Source organism: Balaenoptera borealis (assembly GCF_965194805.1).
Source record: "Balaenoptera borealis genome assembly, chromosome: 3".
In the NCBI taxonomy this organism is placed as follows: domain Eukaryota; kingdom Metazoa; phylum Chordata; class Mammalia; order Artiodactyla; family Balaenopteridae; genus Balaenoptera; species Balaenoptera borealis.
In genome coordinates, this window is record NC_138866.1 from 90,417,332 (window position 1) to 90,437,108 (window position 19,777).

A 19,777-nucleotide genomic window follows, 5' to 3' on the forward strand; every position below is an offset into this window, starting at 1 on the left:
GGTAGCCTCTCTAGGCCTCGGTCTCCTCATCTGTGAAATGATGGAATTGGGCTAAAGGATCTCTTGGACCCCTTCCAGCAGAGACACTTGCTCTGGTTTCCCTCAACAGGAAGAGGCATTCAAAGAGGAAGGCCAATCTCTTTGCCTAGCATGTGACTGATAACCAGGTTTGTTCCTAGAGCAATCAGGAACAGAAATACAGCAAAGACAGAGACTAAGGCTGTAGGTAGGAGTGGCAAGAGGTCCAGAGCCACAGGGACGAGGCAGAATGTGAACCAGAACAAGACAAAAAATTTTGCAGTGAAGGTCATGAGCAAAGAACGAATGAGTCGAATAAGAATGATGGAGGCTCCTTCTCAGCAGGTGTTAGACCTGCGTTGCCCACCATGAGTCAAGGCTGAAAGCGGACTCTGTGGGGTCTGCACTGCACGTGGCACTGCCCAAGATGACAAGGATGGGGGAGCTCTTCTCAGATGTACTGGGATGTGATAAGTGATGACGACAGGACCTTGGTTTAGTGATTAAAACACTCGCTGACGCCCCCACCAGAGTCAGACTCAGTGGGTCTAACCAGGAGTAAATCCTAGCCCCACACGCTGTCCAGTTCCGTGCTGTATTATCCTTTCAGAGACCCCTACTGAGACCCCCTGAATGGAGGCCTCCATGTTGGCCTCTGGCCACTTCACTGCCATTACCCAAGGATGAAGAAATGCTTCTCTTTATTTCTCTGTGTCTCTGTGACCCTGTGCCTTCCTTCTTTGAGAGTCTAGATCATGATACTCTAAACAACTGGGGTTTGCTTGTTTGTTTATTTTTGTGTATGTATGAAACAATCTCGGATGTTCAGAAAAAGTTCAAGAACAGCACAAGAATGTTTTTTTCTGAACCACTTAAGAGTAACTTGTTAACATGATGCCCCATCACTCCTGAATGCTTTAGTATCTAATTCTTACAAACAAGGACCTTCTCCTATATGACTCAATACAACCATCAAAACCAGGAAAGTAGAAAAAAAAAAGGAAAGTAACATCGATACCTAGCACCATCTTATTCTCAGATCCATTCCAGTCTCACCTGCTGTCACAGTAATGTCCTTTAGAGCAAAATAAACCAGCCTGAAATCACAAGTTGCATTTAGTTATCATGTGTCATCAGTGTTCTTTAATTTGAAAAATCTGTTCAGTCTTTGATAACCTGGACATTTAAAAATTACAGACCAGTTATTTTGTAGACTGGCCCTCAGTTTGGGGTTGTTAGATGATTCTGTATGATTAGATTCCGATTATGCATCTTTGGTTTTGGCAGGAATGACAACAAAGTGATGCTATGTTCTTTTCACTGCATCCTATTAGGTGGCACATGATTTCAATTAGGTAGCAACATGATTTAACATCACATTACTGATTGTCAAGTGATAATCAGCTGATCGGTTGTCTGCCAATTCCAGTGTCTGCCAGCTTCTCCACTGTAAATTTACCTTTTTCCTTTGTATTTAATAAGTATTTCTTAGGAAGTTACTTTGAGCCTTGATTTCTACTCTTCATCAAACTTTCAACCTATTCATTGGCTTATTGATATCAGCATGGACTCATAGATGCCTCTTGTATTCAGCGGTTTATATTCCATTATAATCATAATTTATTTAGATGCTCAAATTGTCCTAGCTTTGTTCAATGGGAGCCCCTCAGGCTATGTTCTGTGTCCTTTGATATGTCCCCATCATTCATCGGGCACATCACTACTTTCTGGCACAATGCAGTGTTCCAGGATTACTTATACTTTCTCTGTCCCATTTCTGGGGCTTCTTCAGGGATCCTTTTGAGTGGAGAACGGCATTTAGTTTCCAAGATCTAGACATCTGCTGTGTTTATTGCTATTGGGCCGTCACTGCTCTCAGACTCTCTTTGTGAATAGAGCTAGAGAATACGTGCATGTCACACATTTACACCCAATTTGTATATATATCTATCAAAAACTATGATTTCACATCAATATCTCCAATTCCAATCTAACACCATCGGGTCCATTCTAATTTTTTTCTCTTTTCATATTTGCAACTACCTTCTCTGACAATGAGAAATCTTGTTCCTATCATCTTTAAAATATTTAGTTATTTGCTCAATCCCCCTGTCTGTATCTAACACCCTGTTGCTGCTGGATTAATTCCCCTCTGCTGCGTGGATGCCTTCTTTATCCCATTCAGGCTCTGACTCCACCTGCTGGGCTGTGCCCACCTCTTCCCCCTCACACACCCCTCACTCACACAGATGTCCTCCTCTGTCTCAGCATCCAACAAGCCCATATCAGGCCACCGCTAATGCTGCCGCCCTGCAGATGCTCTTCTCACTCTGTCCAACCACCAGTACTGGCTCCTCCTGCCCCAGCCGTGCACACATGTAGACAGTGTCCTTACTCTTTTCAGGCTCTGACATCCTGCACCACACACACCCAAAAGCATGACTTCCTCACCTCACTGAGTCTCTGATACCTCTGCACAGGAAACTCCCTATCCTGCTGTGGCTTTGATGGCCTACACCAGACCACCGCTGCCGCCACCCTCCCATTGGATGCCCTCCTCACCCTACATGGGCTACAATGCCACACCAGGACTCCTCCTACCCTGTGGATGCTTATAATGGCTTTTGGATTGAAGTGTTTAGAAAGAGAAGGGATGTGAAGGGAGGGGGCAGAGAGGAAAGAGAAAAGGGAAGGGAGGGAAAGAGGAAGAGAATCATTGCTCCTTTTATTATTTAAAAATGGCACAGGGCGGGGCTGGGACGTTGTGTGCACTCCTGGGTCAGCCAGGGCTCAGTGTAAAAAGCAAGCCACTCCAGGTATTTTAAACAGTAGGTATTTAGGTAATTGGATGCTAACAGGTTCACTGGAGGATGCAGCAGCAGATTCTAGTCTGAGCCTTTGGGAATGATTTCTGGAGAAATGCAGGACTGGGGTTGCTGTTGGATCATGCTGCTTGGAGCCCAGAGCTGTCACCCTTTCCACAGCAGTGTCTAGGCACCTGAAAACTTTGAAAGGACACCTAAAAATGTTTTCCACATATCAGGGGGTCAAAAACAAGAGAGTTGCTGCTACCACCACTGTTTCTCAACATCCAGGAAGCTGGAGAATAAATTCCAGAAATTGCCACGGATAATCTACAATCTTCCTAACTGATGGCAACAACCTGAAGCTGATCCTGTGTTTCTTACTTCTGTTTTCTAAGTCACACAAGTGCATCTCTTGGGCAGAAACTCATTCATCCAGCGGTCTAGCTTGAAAAGTTTTGGTAGATGTTTTTGGTTCACATAAATGTGTTTTGTTTTGTTCCTTAGAGTTTGTTTGCTTTTTAGATTTCCAATCTATTCAAATAGAAGGAGGGTGAAATGGAGATTGAGTGGCCAATCCACTCAATCAGGAAATTCCCTCTCTCTTATTATATCCAGTTATTTATCATGTTAGGGGATCTATGTTTTGTATAAACCTAATGAAATATTAGCATTTTAATACACAAAATATTAAAATCTTTTTGTGAATGTTCCAAATATATACATTATTTAATTTCTTAAGTCAATAGCTATATTTTCTTTTCAAGTCAAACAGAAAATATTACCAAGAAACTCCAAACCCTGCTACGGCCACCAGGATATAGCCTGTGTCCACCCATTTGGCTCCCATTCCAGGTTTGCTTTTGGCCACCCAGCCTCCTAATTCATTTCCCAATCAGTGGCCTTCAGATCCCACTTCTTTTTTTACCATCGGTTTTCTTTTTTCTTTCACATTTTCCCTCCATCCTCTTAGACTCTTCTTCCACTGGTTTTCTTTTTTCAAGTTACCCACCCACTCATCAAGCAACACACACAAACATGAACAAGATTTTACTTTACTGTTTCTACTCCACCTTTTATGGCTCACCATTGGCAAGAAAACATAGGTCCATTTAGGTTTAACAAACTGTAATTGACTTTGCCTGAGGCAGTCAAGTAAGTTATTCTCCATAACAGTATTTAGTCCCAGGATGCCTGGGGTTGAAGATGCTATCCTGTGTTCCTCCCTGATACCCTCAAATCCCTCTTACCATTTTGTGCACCACTGCCTTCCCCTGTGTTTTCACTTCCGGTAGCCAGCATCTCTTTGCTGCATCTCTTTGTCAGAGGGCTGCCCTCAGGCTGCTGGAACCCACATTGCCTAAAGGCGTGGAGGGTGGAGAGTCAGTAGTGCCTGGAAAAGTCTATGTTCTTTCCCTGAGCACCTTAAACCATGACTGAGAATGGGGAGGAATAAATAAATACTCCAGCTCCTCAGGCCCCTGATTGGGTGGCTGTGAGGTATGGTTCCAGAGCAAGCCCATCTATACTATAGTCACCTTCCGTTCGACTTTGCTTGATATCTCACATCTGTTTGGCCTCTTTTCTGTCCCAGGCCCATTGCCCTGTTGCCTTGTTGTCTTTTATTGGAAATAGTTCTTAATAAATCATTTTCACATGAACCCTCAGGGGCTGATTCTGAAGAATCCAATCTAAGACACTTGGAGAGATTGAATCCAGTCTTTTAGCTCCCTTCCAAAACAGGGTGTTGTGTAAGCATACATAACTGCTAATGCCTCTACTTCTAACAGCATGGGCTTATTTAACAGTTACCATTTCTATTTGGAGGACCTTTGTATCATCCATTGAAACTATTATCAACACTTGCAAAACAGTAAGAGAGGTTAACAAGAGTCTCAATTTGCACATGATTTTCTTTTTAAAAAAAAATCTTATTTTCTAATGAGCTTATAAAAATGAAAAACCTTCAACTTCTCTAGAAATAAAGTAATACAAAGTATAGCCAAGAAAGAATGCTATTTCTTACTTATCCAATTAACAAAGACTTTGAAAATTATCTTATTCTGGCAAAGGTGAGGTGAGATACAGTCATACACTCCTGGTGGGAGTGTAAATTGATACCACCTCCCGGAAAAGCAATTTGTCAAAATATGTCAAGAGTCTTACAGATGTTCCAGCACTCTGGCTCAATTTATTCACCTTCAGGAATCTATCCTAAAAAAAAACAAGTTTGAAATTTTGGATAAAGATTTATGCACAAAGATGCTAGCTTTCTTTCTTTCTTAATTTCTTCCTCCTTTCTTTCTTCCTTCCTTTCTTCCTTCCTTCCTTCCTTCCTTCCTTTCTTTCTTTCATCTCAACATTCTCTACAATAAGTGTGTATTAGTTTTCTCATGAAAAAACATATGCTTTAAATCATCACAAGTAGTCTACTCCTTGAACATTTCCAGGACACACACTCTTGAACCATGTTTGGTTTTATTTTATTTTATTTTATTTATCCTCATAATACCAATTTTAAGGTCTACTTCAAGAGGAAGCTTTCCTATAAACAATTCATTGAAAGGCAGGTGATATTCTATATTAAGCTCTAAGGAAACGTCTTAGATACACTCTGGGTACACAGTTCTCTTTGTGTATGAGTCTCTCTATTGCTCTTTCTTCATTATACATTTATATGGAAAGAAAATTTGTGGAATTTTTAAAGTGTCCCCCCATTCTGAGTGCCTATCCTGTCACAGAAACCATAGGAGATGTTATGTAAGTCACGCAATCCACTCATAATGTTCTCTCAACCTTCACATCTGCCAAGAAGAAAACAAGGGAGGAGAGACAATGAACCAGGAAACAAAAAACTTGAGTAAAAAAAGAAAACAGTAATGAAACAATAAATATGGTAAAAAATAATACATGCAAAATAAAATCAAAACCCTATTCCATTATGGGGTTCATCAAATTTTCTTATGAAGTATGAACATTGTAAGAAAATCTATGTTTTGTTCCTATTTAACACTTAATAATCATCAATTAAATAATATCTGTATATGATAGAAAACAGATTTTTCTATACTATAATTCTCAGGCTTCTAGTCTAAGTAAGCTCCCTGGTTCCACACCCTCCTAAGCCATCTCAGAAAAGGATCAAATAGTACAATATAAACCTTAAAAAATAATAAAAGATTATAATGAAAATTGCCATCTTTTCCAATTCTATATTCATTGCATATATACTCTGATTCTCTGGGTAGATAGAAACAGTTGACTATAAGGTTTTAGACATGATAATAGATATAATGTGTCATCAATGATTGAGACAAGAGGACAATAAGGGAGGAAAGAGCAATCTCAGGTAGTGAGTCCCTGAAGTGGGAGAGATGCTTAAAAGAAAGGATCAGGGAACAGGATGAGATAAATGCAGGAAAATGAGCTACAGTGGGTGGCCAGGAAGTCAGCAGCTGACGTTTAAGTGTGGCCAAGAGAGAGGAGAGGAGAGAAAGTACTGAAGAGGGACTTGAGAGATTGAGGGGGGCCTAGGGAGAAAAGTGTGTTCAAAAGGTCCTGGGAAGTAATCCAAGGAAATGTACACTAGTTTAACAAGGTCCCAGTGGTTGCTGAGAGCGAGGATTTGGCCGGAGTTGAGGGTTGAGCTTGGAACCCTATAGAAAAGAACAAATAATCTCAGTAAAGGCCAGTGTTAAGACTCAATTGTCTGACCCAGAGGAGAGACAGGGGGAAAAGAGAGAGAGAGAGAGAGAGAGAGAGAGAGAGAGAGAGAGAAGAGAGGTTGCCCACAAGTTTAACCTGAATCAGTCTAAAGGCTGGGTCTGTGTGATTTGCCTTTTCTCTAGGAGCCTTTGGTGGCCAATATCAATATTTCTTTGGCCTCTTTGGTTTGGGGGCATCTATGAAAAATAGATGCATGATGAAAAGTAGAAGCGACAGTGAAGTTTTCTGGAACTCTGAAACCCAACATGACAGAGAGAGTGATGAGTTTTCTTGTGCAATGCCCTGGGATGGTGCCCAGAAACTGTATAAATGATCACTTTCAGCCAGCGGTGTGCTAGCAGGGCAGGAAGGGGCCTTGAGAGAACGGGTATGTGAAGATGCTCAGAGCCGCCTGGGTTGTCTTTCCCAGGCCACTCGAGGGGCCTCATCTATAAGCTGGAAACAATTTTTTCCTGATGGGAGCGTTGAAGCCAAGACTTTCTATTCTTCTGGTTATAATTAGAAAAGAAGAAAATGCTCTATGCCCTTGAGCAATGCCTGTTTGAGAGGGCCTTACCAACTCTCCTTTCACAGAGTCTTACATCCCAGGAAAAGGGAAGCAGAACTTAAGAGCTGTGAGCAGAAATGTACCCACTTTCAGCTCTTACCTGGTTTTGTTGTCAGCATATTTAAATGAACATTTATAGCTGGTCCTCTATCTCCTTGACCAGGCCCCTCAGTAATCTCCCTGCTTTCTCCATCAATCAAAGGGAATTAGAACATTTGCCCTAGAGACAGGGAGTGCAAAGAAATTCGTTCAAGCCTTTGCAAGTAAGGTGTGACTCCAGTGGAGTTTGATGCTAATGCCTAGCAGTGGTTTGCCAAATGGAGGTGTCAAGCTGTGCAAAGATGAAAAGAGATAGGCCCTAGGAGATCTGTGAAGAGAGTGAGAAAACACAGAAGTTGAGATTCTTCTATTTTTACCTGGCAGTCAGGTGGCTCATCCTGGGGCAAGCTCCCAGGCAGGCTGAGGTCCAGGTCTCTCTCCATGAATCCCATTTGTAGCTTCCTGGTATCATTATCTATTAGAGAGGCAAATATTGAGGGTGCCTTGCTGAGAAGACCTGCTGTGGGATTAACTTTGCATGGGGAGTCACAAAAGGGAGAGAGCTGTTTTGACATTTTCTCTCTGAATTTGTGCTTGGCTTCTTCCACAAATTTCAAGGCAAGTTTGCCATCAGTATTTTCCTAATTTCTTCTTTCTTCTCCCTGTCCGGTACTGCCCATGTCACCTGGAACTCCCATGCTAGCTTGGCTGCCCAGGAACCCTTTATGCATTGTCCCCTCATTTGTCATTCACACATGTGTTGAATACTCAATGGAATCCAAGCTTTGTGGCCAATCACTAGATATATGGAGCTGAATAAGAAGCAACCCATGCCATTTGGGAGCTCAGAGTCTTGTGTAAAGACAAACAGAGAGAAAAAAAGTGTGCCAGGCTGTAAGTTGAAGAATAAAGGTATAGGTATGCTGTGGGCACCACATGGAAGGGGAACCAAAGTTTGAGAGTTAAAGCTTAGAGTTGGGAGGTGTATAGAGTCCAGGTGGGTCTTTTCAAATGAGATGACATTTCCATCAGGGAAGGAATAGACCCAGGGAACAGCATGAGCAAAGGTCTAGGGTTAGGACAGTGTAGAAGGCACTCCGGGAAGACAGAAGGCAGCCAAGAAGGTTAAAGTGCAGGATAAATGAGACTGGGAGGGGGCACAGTGGCCAGGAGAAAGCCGAACTGGGAGGTTTGAGTGTTTTGAAGGCCATATTAAAAAGTATGGTCTCTCTAGACAGTGGCGGGTCTCTGAATACTTTAAAGCAGGAGAATGTTGTTTTTAAGAAAGGGCACTATGATAGCAGGATGGAAAATAGTAGGAGTGAGAAATGAATAGTAGGAGGAGAAATCTGGTTACGTGGTTAGTTCAGTAGATTGGGCATGGGATGATGAGAATCTGAAGTAGGGAAGTGGCAGTGAAGAGAAGAGAGTAAAGGGGCTGCTTGGAGAGATGGTTCAGGAAGACAGGACTGGTTGATCATGAAATAAGAGTGCCGAGAGACATTGGAATGCAAGATAACTCTGAGTTTTCTGACTTGGGCAGTGGCTAGAGTGATATGTCCACGGACTGAGAAAGGTTTGGAGGAAATGCACACGGGAACTGATGAGCTCAGATGGGGACCTGTGTAGGTGCCTATAAGATGGCCAGATGCGTTGAAGTCCAAAGCTTAGGAGAGGGCCAGGCCTGCAGACATTAGAGAGTCATGAGTACGTTGTTGAGAGATGCGTGAAGGAAACAGAGAAAATCAACCACAGAGGGCCTTTAAGTCTTACTTTGGGTAATACCTTATATTTCAAAATGACTTCTATCTCTCCTATGAATTAAAACTTTCAATCACTTTCAATCCTTCCACGCCATGATATCAACATACTCTTAAGAAGAAAGCAGATGTCTATGTTATTTTTAACTAAAGGGTAAATGATGGATTGCTAGCTTGTTGAGGAGAACTTGCCTTTGAGGTCAAATCTAAAATCCTGTGGATAAGGGTGAAGAAAGGTGCAGAAAGAAAAACAATGTGCATGCTACCGGAACTGACGTCACCACCCTGGGAGGCAGATGGAACTGATATTATTAGCTTTGTTACGTAGATGAGTAATCTGAGGTTTAATAAGTTAATGACTTAATCTAAGGTTTCACATAATTTAATCGCTTGACTGAGTTGATATATGACTGAGTTGGGATTTGGACACTACTTTCCTAAATCCTACTCTAGTGGTTTTCTCCCTTATACTAGACTGCTTTTCAAAGGCAATAGGTAGAAAGGCCAGTATTTTTTTTTTTTTAAGTTGGGGTATAGTTGCTTTACAATGTTGTGTTAGTTTCTGCTGCACAACGAAGTGAATCAGCTATATGTACACATATATCCCCTCCCTCTTCGACCTCCCTCTCACCCACCCCCCCATTCCCACCCATCTAGGTCGCTGTTGGGAATTAAGAAGCACCTTTCTTCCTTAGTGTGAAGGAAGAAGAAGGAGGGCAGTGGAAAGTTTATGATGGCAAAAATGCCCAAGAAGCCACATTTTGGTAGTATTTCTCCAGATCTGCTTTCTCATAGGATTTCAAAGGTGGATGCTTATTTGCCCAAAGGCATGCATTTCTATTGTTGGCTTGAGTGGGACCCCTCAGGTCACAATATCCAGGTGCCCATTTTGTAGCTTTCTCTCTAAAATCTGCCCTTTCAATTCGCAAATGAACTGCAATATATCTATGCATATTTTCAACCCAAATCACTCAGCTATCAATGCTGAAAGGAAAGACTAGCACTTTTAGAGTTATGTGTGTTGTCAATATTTCATAGCTTTCAATCCCAGAGTAAAGAGTGTAATCTTAATAGTTTTTCATTCTAATGCCCTGCTATTTACCCAGCATGATTGGAAAAAGAGAAAGAGAAAGACCATGACCTTTTGCAGACTTTTAAAGTGCATTTTATAGTCTGCATAACAAGGCAGTGGTTGTTTAGGCTATATTTTGCCCTGTAACTGATGTTAGAGGTAGCTTCACCAGAGACTTGCAATGGGATTTTTATTTGATTTACATTTTTACATTTACAATGCAATTTTCTCTGGCATGTTATTTTTCTTGTAAGTTGCACTAAAACATGATGTAAATAAGTAGATTACATTGCTAGATAAAGAACAGAAAAAGCATAATTTAAAAAACTAGAATCAGAAAAATTAATTTTTTTAAAGATTGCATCAATCTACACACTTGATAATGTTCAGAAACTAGAAAAGTTAAAAAGATAAAATACGAAGAATTCCGAAATGGCTTTATAAACTGGCAAGACACAATTATAGAAAGTGTACACCAGTTTCACCACAATTTCATTGGCGTTTGTACAGTCAACAGATTAATATCTGTTAATACTAAGTTAAAAACACTGAGCTGAGTATTTGGGATAAGGTAGTCAATCACACAAAATAGTTTTATCCCTCATAGAACTTTTAACCTAACAGAGCAGAAAGAAAGAGAGAGAGAGAGAGAGATAAAGGACATACATGTGTATATACATGCTTATATTTATACAGGTACAAACATATATACATGTATATACATAGTTATACCTATATTCTACTAATTTAGCATTTTAATGGGGAGATTACGTCATTGCAATTTTAACTGACATTTCATTTCTAGCAAGCTTGAATAATCTTTTACGATTTTTGCCAGTTATATTTCTTCTTTAAAAATTGGCTATTCATATGTGTTACTTAGTTTTGGCTTAGCGATTTTCTTATTAATTTGAATGATGTATTTATATAATCATGTCATATTTACTGAAAGTGCTTCACAGCTTCATATACATATATATGAAACTTCTGTCTATATGAACATAAAGAAGTTATTATATAATCAACCGAATCAATCTTGTTTTTTCTGATCTGTGTTCTTATTTCTGAACTTAGAAAGTCTCACCCAGCACCCCTACTTCTCCTCCTTCCACCAATCTGAGTCCAATAGGGAAGAAGCAAGGAAATAATACCACGTGTTGAGACCACTACTTCTCTATAGACTGATTCATTTGTATGTGCTATTTAATATGTATTATTTCATAAACAATAAAAATGGGATAATAATATACCTACTATCTTATAACCTGGGATTTTTTTTTACCTTTCTTGAAATAACACATTTTTCCATGTCAGTAACTACTTATCTAATCGTGTTTTTGAGTATATATATAAATATATATAATTTATTTACTCTCCAATTAATGAATATTTCGATTTGTTTCAAAGTAAAATTAAGATTGCTATGTTAAGATTCAAATTAAAATTGTCTTTGCATATATTTTTCCTCAGATTCTCCCCTTAAGATATATTTTTATAAATAGAATCTTATAAATAAAAATGTATTAAAAATTTTTCAAAAAATATTTTTAGTTCTCTTTATATATGTTGCCAAAATGCTCTCCAAAAAGGTTATGTGTCTGGTAAGAGACGAGGGTCTAACAACATACAAAACTGGGAGCGTACGAGGTCATGGACTCTGAGATGGAGCAAGTTGGCAGGTGGTGGATGAAGGTGAGTCAGGTGACAGCCATGGAGTTCAAGAGAACCAGGCAAAGCCAGGAATGGGCCAGCTAGATGTATATTGAATTCACCCAGGAGGATTCAATTATTCACTCATTTGTTTCTTTGTTCAACAAATATAGGAGGGCTTACCATGAGCTAGGTACTGTTTTAAAGAAACACAACAGACAAAAATTACTGTCTTCATGGAGCTTATTTATATTCTAATGGTGGAAATAGACAATAAGCAAATAAACAAGGTAAAAGTTGTACTATGTCAGATGGAAGAAGAGCTTTGAACAAACATAAAGCAGTGCTTATTGGAAGGCTTATATTTTAAAAAGGATGTCATGGAAGGCCTCACTGAGAAGATGAAAATTAACTGACAACCATGTGGAAATCTGGGTGGAGAGTGATTCAGGAAAAGGGAATAGCATAAGCAAAGGCCCTGAGGCAGTTATTCCAGCGTATTGGGAAATAAGCAAGATGATCCCTCAAAGGATAGTCTGGTGCCAGTGAAGGAGGTTGAGAGACCTGGAGGAGGATAGAAAGTAATACAGAGAGTGGTGAGGCCAGACAGAAGGAGCTTCAAAGGAAGCTCCTTCCATTTTACCTATGAATGGAAAAGCAGTGGTTTGAAAGCAGCAAACACAAAGTGAAAGAATGCTAGTTATTCCCTCTCCATCCTGAAGTACACAGGGTGTAGAAAAAGCGCTACAAATATATTGATATATTCAGAGGAGAGCCAGATTTAAGTTAGGGCTGAAAGAAAAAGGAGTCTTCTGTGACAACACTGAGAGTGAATCTCTGAAAAAAAAAACAATAGGAAAGGCCATTACTGAGGTCACAAAGTGACTTGTTTGCTGATGGTGGGAAAAATGCAGTGGAGGAGGGTTAAGAACAATCAGGGAATAATAGTTTGAAGGTTATGATGCGATGGTGGGAGAGGGAAAATGAAAACTGAAGAGGAACTGGCCAGTGAGCTAACTAGTTAAGTAGGATGAAAACCTACCTCAGTGGTTTCCAAGAACAAAGTCTGGTATTCAGGAAGCCAAGAGGCGGGGGAAAAAGCACTTTAAGAAAGAGTAATCAACTATGGCAAATGAGGTTGACAGGTTGAGTAATTCACTGCTGAGAACTGACCATTGGATTTGGCAAGATGTAAGTTGTTAGTGGTCTTGACAGAGTAGTTTTTTCGTGGTATGTTGGGATTGAAAGTCTGAAGAGGTAAGAGGAGGTAAGGACAAGTTGGCAGAGAGTTAGAGCAAATTTCTTAGGGTGTTTGGCTTTTTTAAAAAAATTTTTGGCTGCGTTGGGTCTTCATTGCTGCGTGCAGGCTTTCTCTAGCTGCGGCGAGTGGGGGCTACTCTTCATTGAGCTGTGTGGGCTTCTCTTGTTGCTGAGCATGGGCTCTAGGCACGCGGGCTTCAGTAGTTGTGGCATGTGGGCTCAGTAGTTGTGGCACACAGGCTTAGTTGCTCTGCGGCATGTGGGATCTTCCCAGACCAGGGATCAAATCCGTGTCCCCTGCATTGGCAGGCAGATTCTTAACCACTGTGCCACCAGGGAAGTCCTGGGGTGCTTGGCTTTAATGGAGGGCATTTCTAATAATCAGGTGAGAGATGGAGAAAGACAAGCTCTAGGAAATATTTTTTAAGATGGGAGATGTTGGAGTTTGAGAGAACCCAAAAGAAATCATCCCTTTCATATCTGCCCAAATTCCGAATCTATGAAATATAGGAAACAGGCAGTCAAAGATAAGAATACTACTTTCATTACTGACAAAACTGTTAGGGTAAGTGGATTAAGTCAATTAGCCAAATGCAATTGATAATATTTTAGATAGAATTAGGCAGAATTACCTACCCAGTTCCTGGCAGCCCTGAACAACTGTAGACCTTCCCCACTGGGGTCTGCCCTTGTAAAACATAACTTTAAGGAAAGAAATAAAATGTGGGCTTTCTTTAGGCAAGTGGAGCCTAAAGAGGAAAGAGAGAAGAAGGAGCTGAGCTGAGCTCCTCTATTCACCAATCAGATCATTTCCTCATTCCCTGGAGGATAATTGAGGGGTTCTTTCCTAACAAGAGATTTCCCACCACGTCTGCTTACTGATAGAAAAGAGGAAACCGAAGATTCAGGAAATAAGGAGAAGACCGGAGTTCTTGAGTAGGTTACAGGAGATGAAATCCAGTACAAAAACATTTGATAGGAACTAGGGAAGTTTATCCCATTTACCAGGAGAGGAGCATTTTTCTCTTCTGATTGTTCTTATTTCTCAGTGAAATAGGAAGTGAGATCATCAGTTACGAGTGAAAAGAGAACAGGTTCAAAGAGACAGAAGGTGTGAAATAATCTTCTCAAAGAGTGGGAAAGAAAATTGACTAGAGAGATGAAGATTGGCTGAGCAGTGCTGAGGGTCTACTTGAGTTTTGTGGTTGTAAATTTAGGGTGAGTTCTTGCAGTAATAGATTCTTCCTCCCCTGGCCACAGGAAAAGAGGAGGCAGAGAGCTTTATTTAACCTGGGCTGTGGTTTTGCCAGGTGACTCTTAGAGAGAAAGGGGAAAGGGTGTTTAGGTTGTATGCAAGGGAGTGATGAAGCATGGAACTTAGTCTAGTTAAAGAGGACATAAAGGATGAGAGGTACAATATAAAAGCAAAAGGGCAAGGGCAATGAACTGAAGTTCCCAGTGGGGTCAAAGAAATGTTGTGGTTAGAGTATTGGGATAAATATGCTGGAAAGCTATGAGTGATTGTTAAAGAATAGAGAACTTGAAAATGAGATATGAAGATGTTAAAGGCAATGACAAGGTCTAGAGTTTAACTCTGAGAGTAAGTGGCTGAGGTGGATTGGTTGAAGACATCATTCTAAGTAAAGAGGTCAAGGCTGTGAGAACACAGGTTGTGGAATGGACCATCTACATAATTGTTGAAGTCACCAAGACAATGACAGAAATAGTGACAGAGAGAAAACCATGAGCCAAGTGCTAAAAGCTTCAATGAGTCGTATGACTGAAAGATCAGAGAATGATTGCAGGAAGGAAGCGTGGAAAGTAGTTTTGTCTACTTTTGGGTTTTGGGAGAAGATAGAAGAGAAAAAATATCTGGGAAAACAATGGCAAATAAGGAGGGCACCAATCATCTCTTGGGTCCACAGTATGGAGACTGGGTGAGAAAAAGCAGGTAACACCTGTGAGGGCTTCAACTACTTTCCTTGACTTTTTTAGATAGATCATAAGATAAAGGGAGGAATCAGGTTTTAGATGGATCATAAGATAAAGAGATGAAGATTCAGAGGAGAGACCAGGGATGTGGAAGATGATGGCAAAAAAAGAACATAAGTGACAGAAAAGCAGAGAGGAAGGATTTAGATTATTAGAGGATCCAGATCCTTATATGTGGTGATATTTCTGTGTGTTCTTTGATGACCTGGGTTCTTGGACTTCTGGAAGAGATAGAGGTAAATGAGGCATAATGGCATTAGTCCTGATGGTTTCTCAGGAGAAGGCAGGCCACTGATTCCATTTACAGCCTTTTTCTTGGTTATAATAGCAGAGAAGTGGGCTGTCATGGTGAGAGTGCTGGTCTTACCATGGGCTTATAGAAATCTGGAAAGTTCCTTAAATCCAGCTGAGGGTAGTATTATAGTATATTCAGCTACCCACTATTCTGTCCAGAATTTTCTTTGATAGTCTGGTCTGTTTATTCTATTGCATGTAATGTAATATTATACTGCAAAATTTCCAAAAGAAAAAAAAAATCTCTCTGGGTTTTTGATGTTGATTAATTCTTAAGATTGATTTGGACCTTAGTAGAAAAATATCAGAGTCCTCCTCTTCCTTCCACTCAGAAATAAATTCTCTCCCTCCTCTGAAATTCCCACAACCCTTTACTTGAATCTCTCTGGTAACATTTTGTCACAATTATTTTTGTGAATGTCTTACATCTATGACATATACAACTTTCTATCACACTACAGTGCCCCAAACTGTACCTTAAATATAGTGGTTCTTAAATAAATATATGTGGAATGTATGAATAAAAAAGCAATGAACAAGCTGGGAATCAGAAAGTCTGCATTTGAGAATCATTCTGTCTCTCACTATGTATGTAACTTTGAGCAAGTTATTTAACTTCTCATGTTTGCATCTGTAAGGTGGGAATAATAATGGTCCTATCTACCTACAGGCTGCTGAAGTAAGAAGTGTGAGAACTAGATGCAGCACTTGAAAATGCCTTGAACACTCATTCCAAAGAAGCTATTTCAAAAACGACATTCAAAAAAATATTATCATTCATTACAAGACAATTTGATAATTTGCAGGAAGCACTCCATTATATGTCCAACAATTATTTTTTGGCTCAGACATATCTGGAAGTAAAACACCTGGCTAGGACTCAGATGATAATTAGGCCCTTTCATTCTGCCATCTTTAGCACAGAAGTACTGCTGAAGGTGGCAGCTGTGAGCTGACTTTCAACTCCAAACTCAACAAAAATGTTCCATTGCTTCATACCATACTGAAATCCCAACATCACTAATTTATTCCCTGGAGTTAAACATTGTCTTTATTCTTTAAGTTCTATTTCAAAGAAAATAGAGGAATAGTATAGTACAGTGGCTTGGATTTGAATCCCAGTTTTGTGACTTAGTGGCTCTATAACTTTAACAGAGTTTCCTAATACGTAAGACAGATATGATAGTATCTTCCTCCTAAAGTTATCCTGAGGACAAAATATGATAATGTTTAAGATATGTATGTGAGCATTTTGATATGGTATCTGGCCAATGTCAACTGCTCAAAAAATATTAGGCATTTTAAAATTCGTCATAAAATCTCTAACAACATACTGAGGATGATAGATGAAATAGAAAACAAAGATCTAATACAGAGAATCAACAAATCCAAAAGACTGTGCTTGGAAAAAGATTAATAAAATAACCAAACTTATGCAGAAATTGATCAAGAAAAAAATAGAGCAAGAACACACAAAAAATGCTAGAAATGAAACAGGAATATAACTGCAGATACAGCATAGGTTAAAATTTAATAAGACAATATTGTTAATACTTAATGCCAATAAATTTGAAAACTTAGACAAAATAGATACATTTTCTAGAAAAAAATTATAAATTACCAAGCTCGGGAAGAAACAGAAAGTTAGACTATTCCTATAACCCTTAAGGAAATTGAATTAGTAGTTTCAAACCTTCTCATACAGGTCCAGATAATTTTATAAATGAGTTATACCAAAGTTTTAGGGAGCAGAAAACACTCATCTTATTCAATCTAGAGAATAGAGAAAGAGGTAATGCACCTCCAACTCATGTTGCAAGATGAGTATAACTTTGGTGGCAGAACCAGCAAGAAGAATATGAGAAACTAAAATTTCAGGTTAATCTAATAAACATAGATTCAGTGTCCTACCTAAATGAGAACTTAAAAAACAAAGTCCATCAAAAAAATTATATGTAGGAATATGTATAAAATATATATTTATCCAAGAAATAAAATGTTAGAACATTATGAATCTACTGATAAAATTTTCAAAATTAATATTTAAAGAAGAAAAATCATATAGTCATCTTAATAGATGCAGATAAGGCAGTTGATAAAATTCAACAGCCTTAGCAAAAAAAGAATTGAAGGCATTTTCCTTAACTTGATAAAGTGTGTCTACCAAAAATACATAGCAAGCATTGTGATAATGGTGAAAAATTAGAATCATTCCATTTAAATTGAGGAATACAGTGAGGATACCCACTATTACTACTTTGATTCAACAACATACTAGAGACCTATCTGTAAGGCAAGATAAAAGAAGATATAAATATAAGGAAAGGAAGTGTATTAGCCTGCTTGGGCTGCTATAACAACATATTATAAATTGGGTGGCTTAAACAACAGACCAAGGTTCTGGCCAATTCGGTTCCTGCTGTGGGCTTCTTTCCTGGCTTGCAAAGGGCCAGCTTCTTGCTGTGTCCTCACATGGCAGAGAGAGAGAGGGCAAGCACAAGAGCAAACTCTTGATGTCTTCTTGTAAGGCTACTAATCCCATCATGAGGTCCCCATCCTCATAACCTAATCTAAACCTACTTACCTCTCAAAGGCCCCATCTTCAAATACCATCACATTGGGAGTTAGGGCTTCAACATAAGAATTTGGGGGTGTGAAGGCAACAATTCCATCTGTAACAAGAAGATATCAAAACATTGCAATGATTGATTTTCTGCATAGGAAACTAGAATGGATCTACAGAAAAATATTGTTAATAACTGTGATTAGCAAAATGACTGAAGTGGGATCAATATACAAAAATCAGTCACATTTTTGCCACCAGGAACAAATTGGCAATAAATATTTTGAAATATAAAATTTACAATAGCCATTTAAAAACCATAAAATACCTAAGAAAAATCTTAGAAAGTATATGTAAGTATTCATAGAGAAAATTAGAAAACTTTATTAAAAAACATTAAGGAAGATTCAAATAAATGGAGAGAAGAAAAATGGACCAACTATACAGAGTAGAGAGCCCAGCATATAAGAAAACTTTACATATACTGTATGACAAAGTGGCACCATAAATTAATGGGGAAAGAATATATAACTTAGTAGATGGTGTTGCGAAAACTGACTTACTTCAGGAAAAAAATAAATGTGGACCTCTCTATAACACAGCTTACAAAAGTGAACTATATGAATGAATTAAAAATCTAACTGTGAGAAGCAAAGGAAACCACCCACAAAAGAAAAGGCAGCTTATGGAAGGCAAGAAAATATTTGCAGGGGCTTCCCTGGTGGCACAGTGGTTGAGAATCTGCCTGCCAATGCAGGGGACATGGGTTCGAGCCCTGGTCTGGGAAGATCCCACATGCCGCGGAGCAACTAGGTATGTGAGCCACAATTACTGAGCCTGCATGTCTGGAGCCTGTGCTCCGCAACAGGAGAGGCCACGATAGTGAGAGGCCCGCGCACCGCGATGAAGAGTGGCCCCCACTTGCCGCAACTAGAGAAAGCCCTCGTACAGAAATGAAGACCCAACACAGCCATAAATAAATAAATAAGCAAATATGGTTAAGAAAAATATATAAAAAAAAAAAAGAAAATATTTGCAAACAACATATCTGATAAAGGGTTCATAGCCAAAATAGACCAAGAACTCTCACAACACAATCTTCAAAAAACAAACAACCAAATTAAAAATGGGCAGGAGACCCGAACAGACATTTTTCTAAAAATACGTACAGATGACCAACAGACACAAGAAAAGATGCCCAACATCACTTATCATCAGGGAAATGCACATCAAAACCACAATGAGATTATCACCCCACACCTGACAGAAAGACTGTCATCCAAAAGACAACAAATAACAAGAATTGGCCAGGATGTGGAGAAAGGGGAACACTTGTGCACTTTTGTTGGGTATGTTAATTGGTACAGCCACTGTGGAAAACAGTACAGAGGTTGCTCAAAAAATTAAAAATAGAACTAACATATGAAAAAAAACTAACTGTGAGAGTTATGTTATAAAATTCTTAAAAAGAAACACAGGAAAATAATTTTGTAACTTAGTATATTGGTTTCCTATTGGTGCTAAAAAAAAATTACCACAAACTTAGTGGCTTAAACAATACAAATTTATTGTCAGAAGTTTTAAAAATAAGCTGCCTGTAGGGTTGTGTTCCTTCTGGATGCTCTAGGGAAGAATCCCTTTTCTTACCTTTCCCAGCTTCTAGAGGCCACCTGCATTCCTTGGCCTGTGTCCCCTTCTTCCATCATCAAAGCCAGCAGCACAGCATCTTCAAATCTCTGTCTCTTTCTGACCTCTGCTTCGTTCACTCTCCTGCTTCCTGCTTTCCTTATAAGTACCCTCATGATTACCTTGGACCCTCCCAGATAATCAAGGATAATCTTCCCATCTCAAGATCCTTAACTTAATCATACCTACAAAGTCTCTTTTTCTATGTAAGGTTATATATTCATATGTTCCAGGGATTAGGGTACAGATGTCTTTGGGGGCCATTATTCTGTCTACCATACTTAGGAACAGGAAAGGACGCCCTGGGAAATATTTCAAAAAGTCAAACCATAAGAAAAAAAAAAAAAAGATTGATTGAATTGCATC

At 39.3% G+C, this 19,777-nt stretch overlaps 1 protein-coding gene across 12 annotated transcripts in view; it reads right to left on the reverse strand.

Moving 5' to 3' along the window:
- Positions 1-19,777, reverse strand: part of LOC309627148 (uncharacterized protein) — a gene marked incomplete at both ends in the record, with an annotated part of 116,526 nt that overhangs the window by 38,486 nt on the left and 58,263 nt on the right. For 2 of the 12 annotated variants that reach the window (XM_082388863.1, XM_082388865.1), the window contains 2 exons: positions 4,032-4,182; positions 17,747-17,834. The exons of 6 other annotated variants lie outside the window; for them this stretch is intronic. In XM_082388863.1, coding sequence (XP_082244989.1) covers positions 4,032-4,182; positions 17,747-17,834 — 239 coding nt within the window. 4 more of the 12 variants (XM_082388864.1, XR_014243547.1, XR_014243548.1 and 1 more) reach the window with 4 other exon arrangements.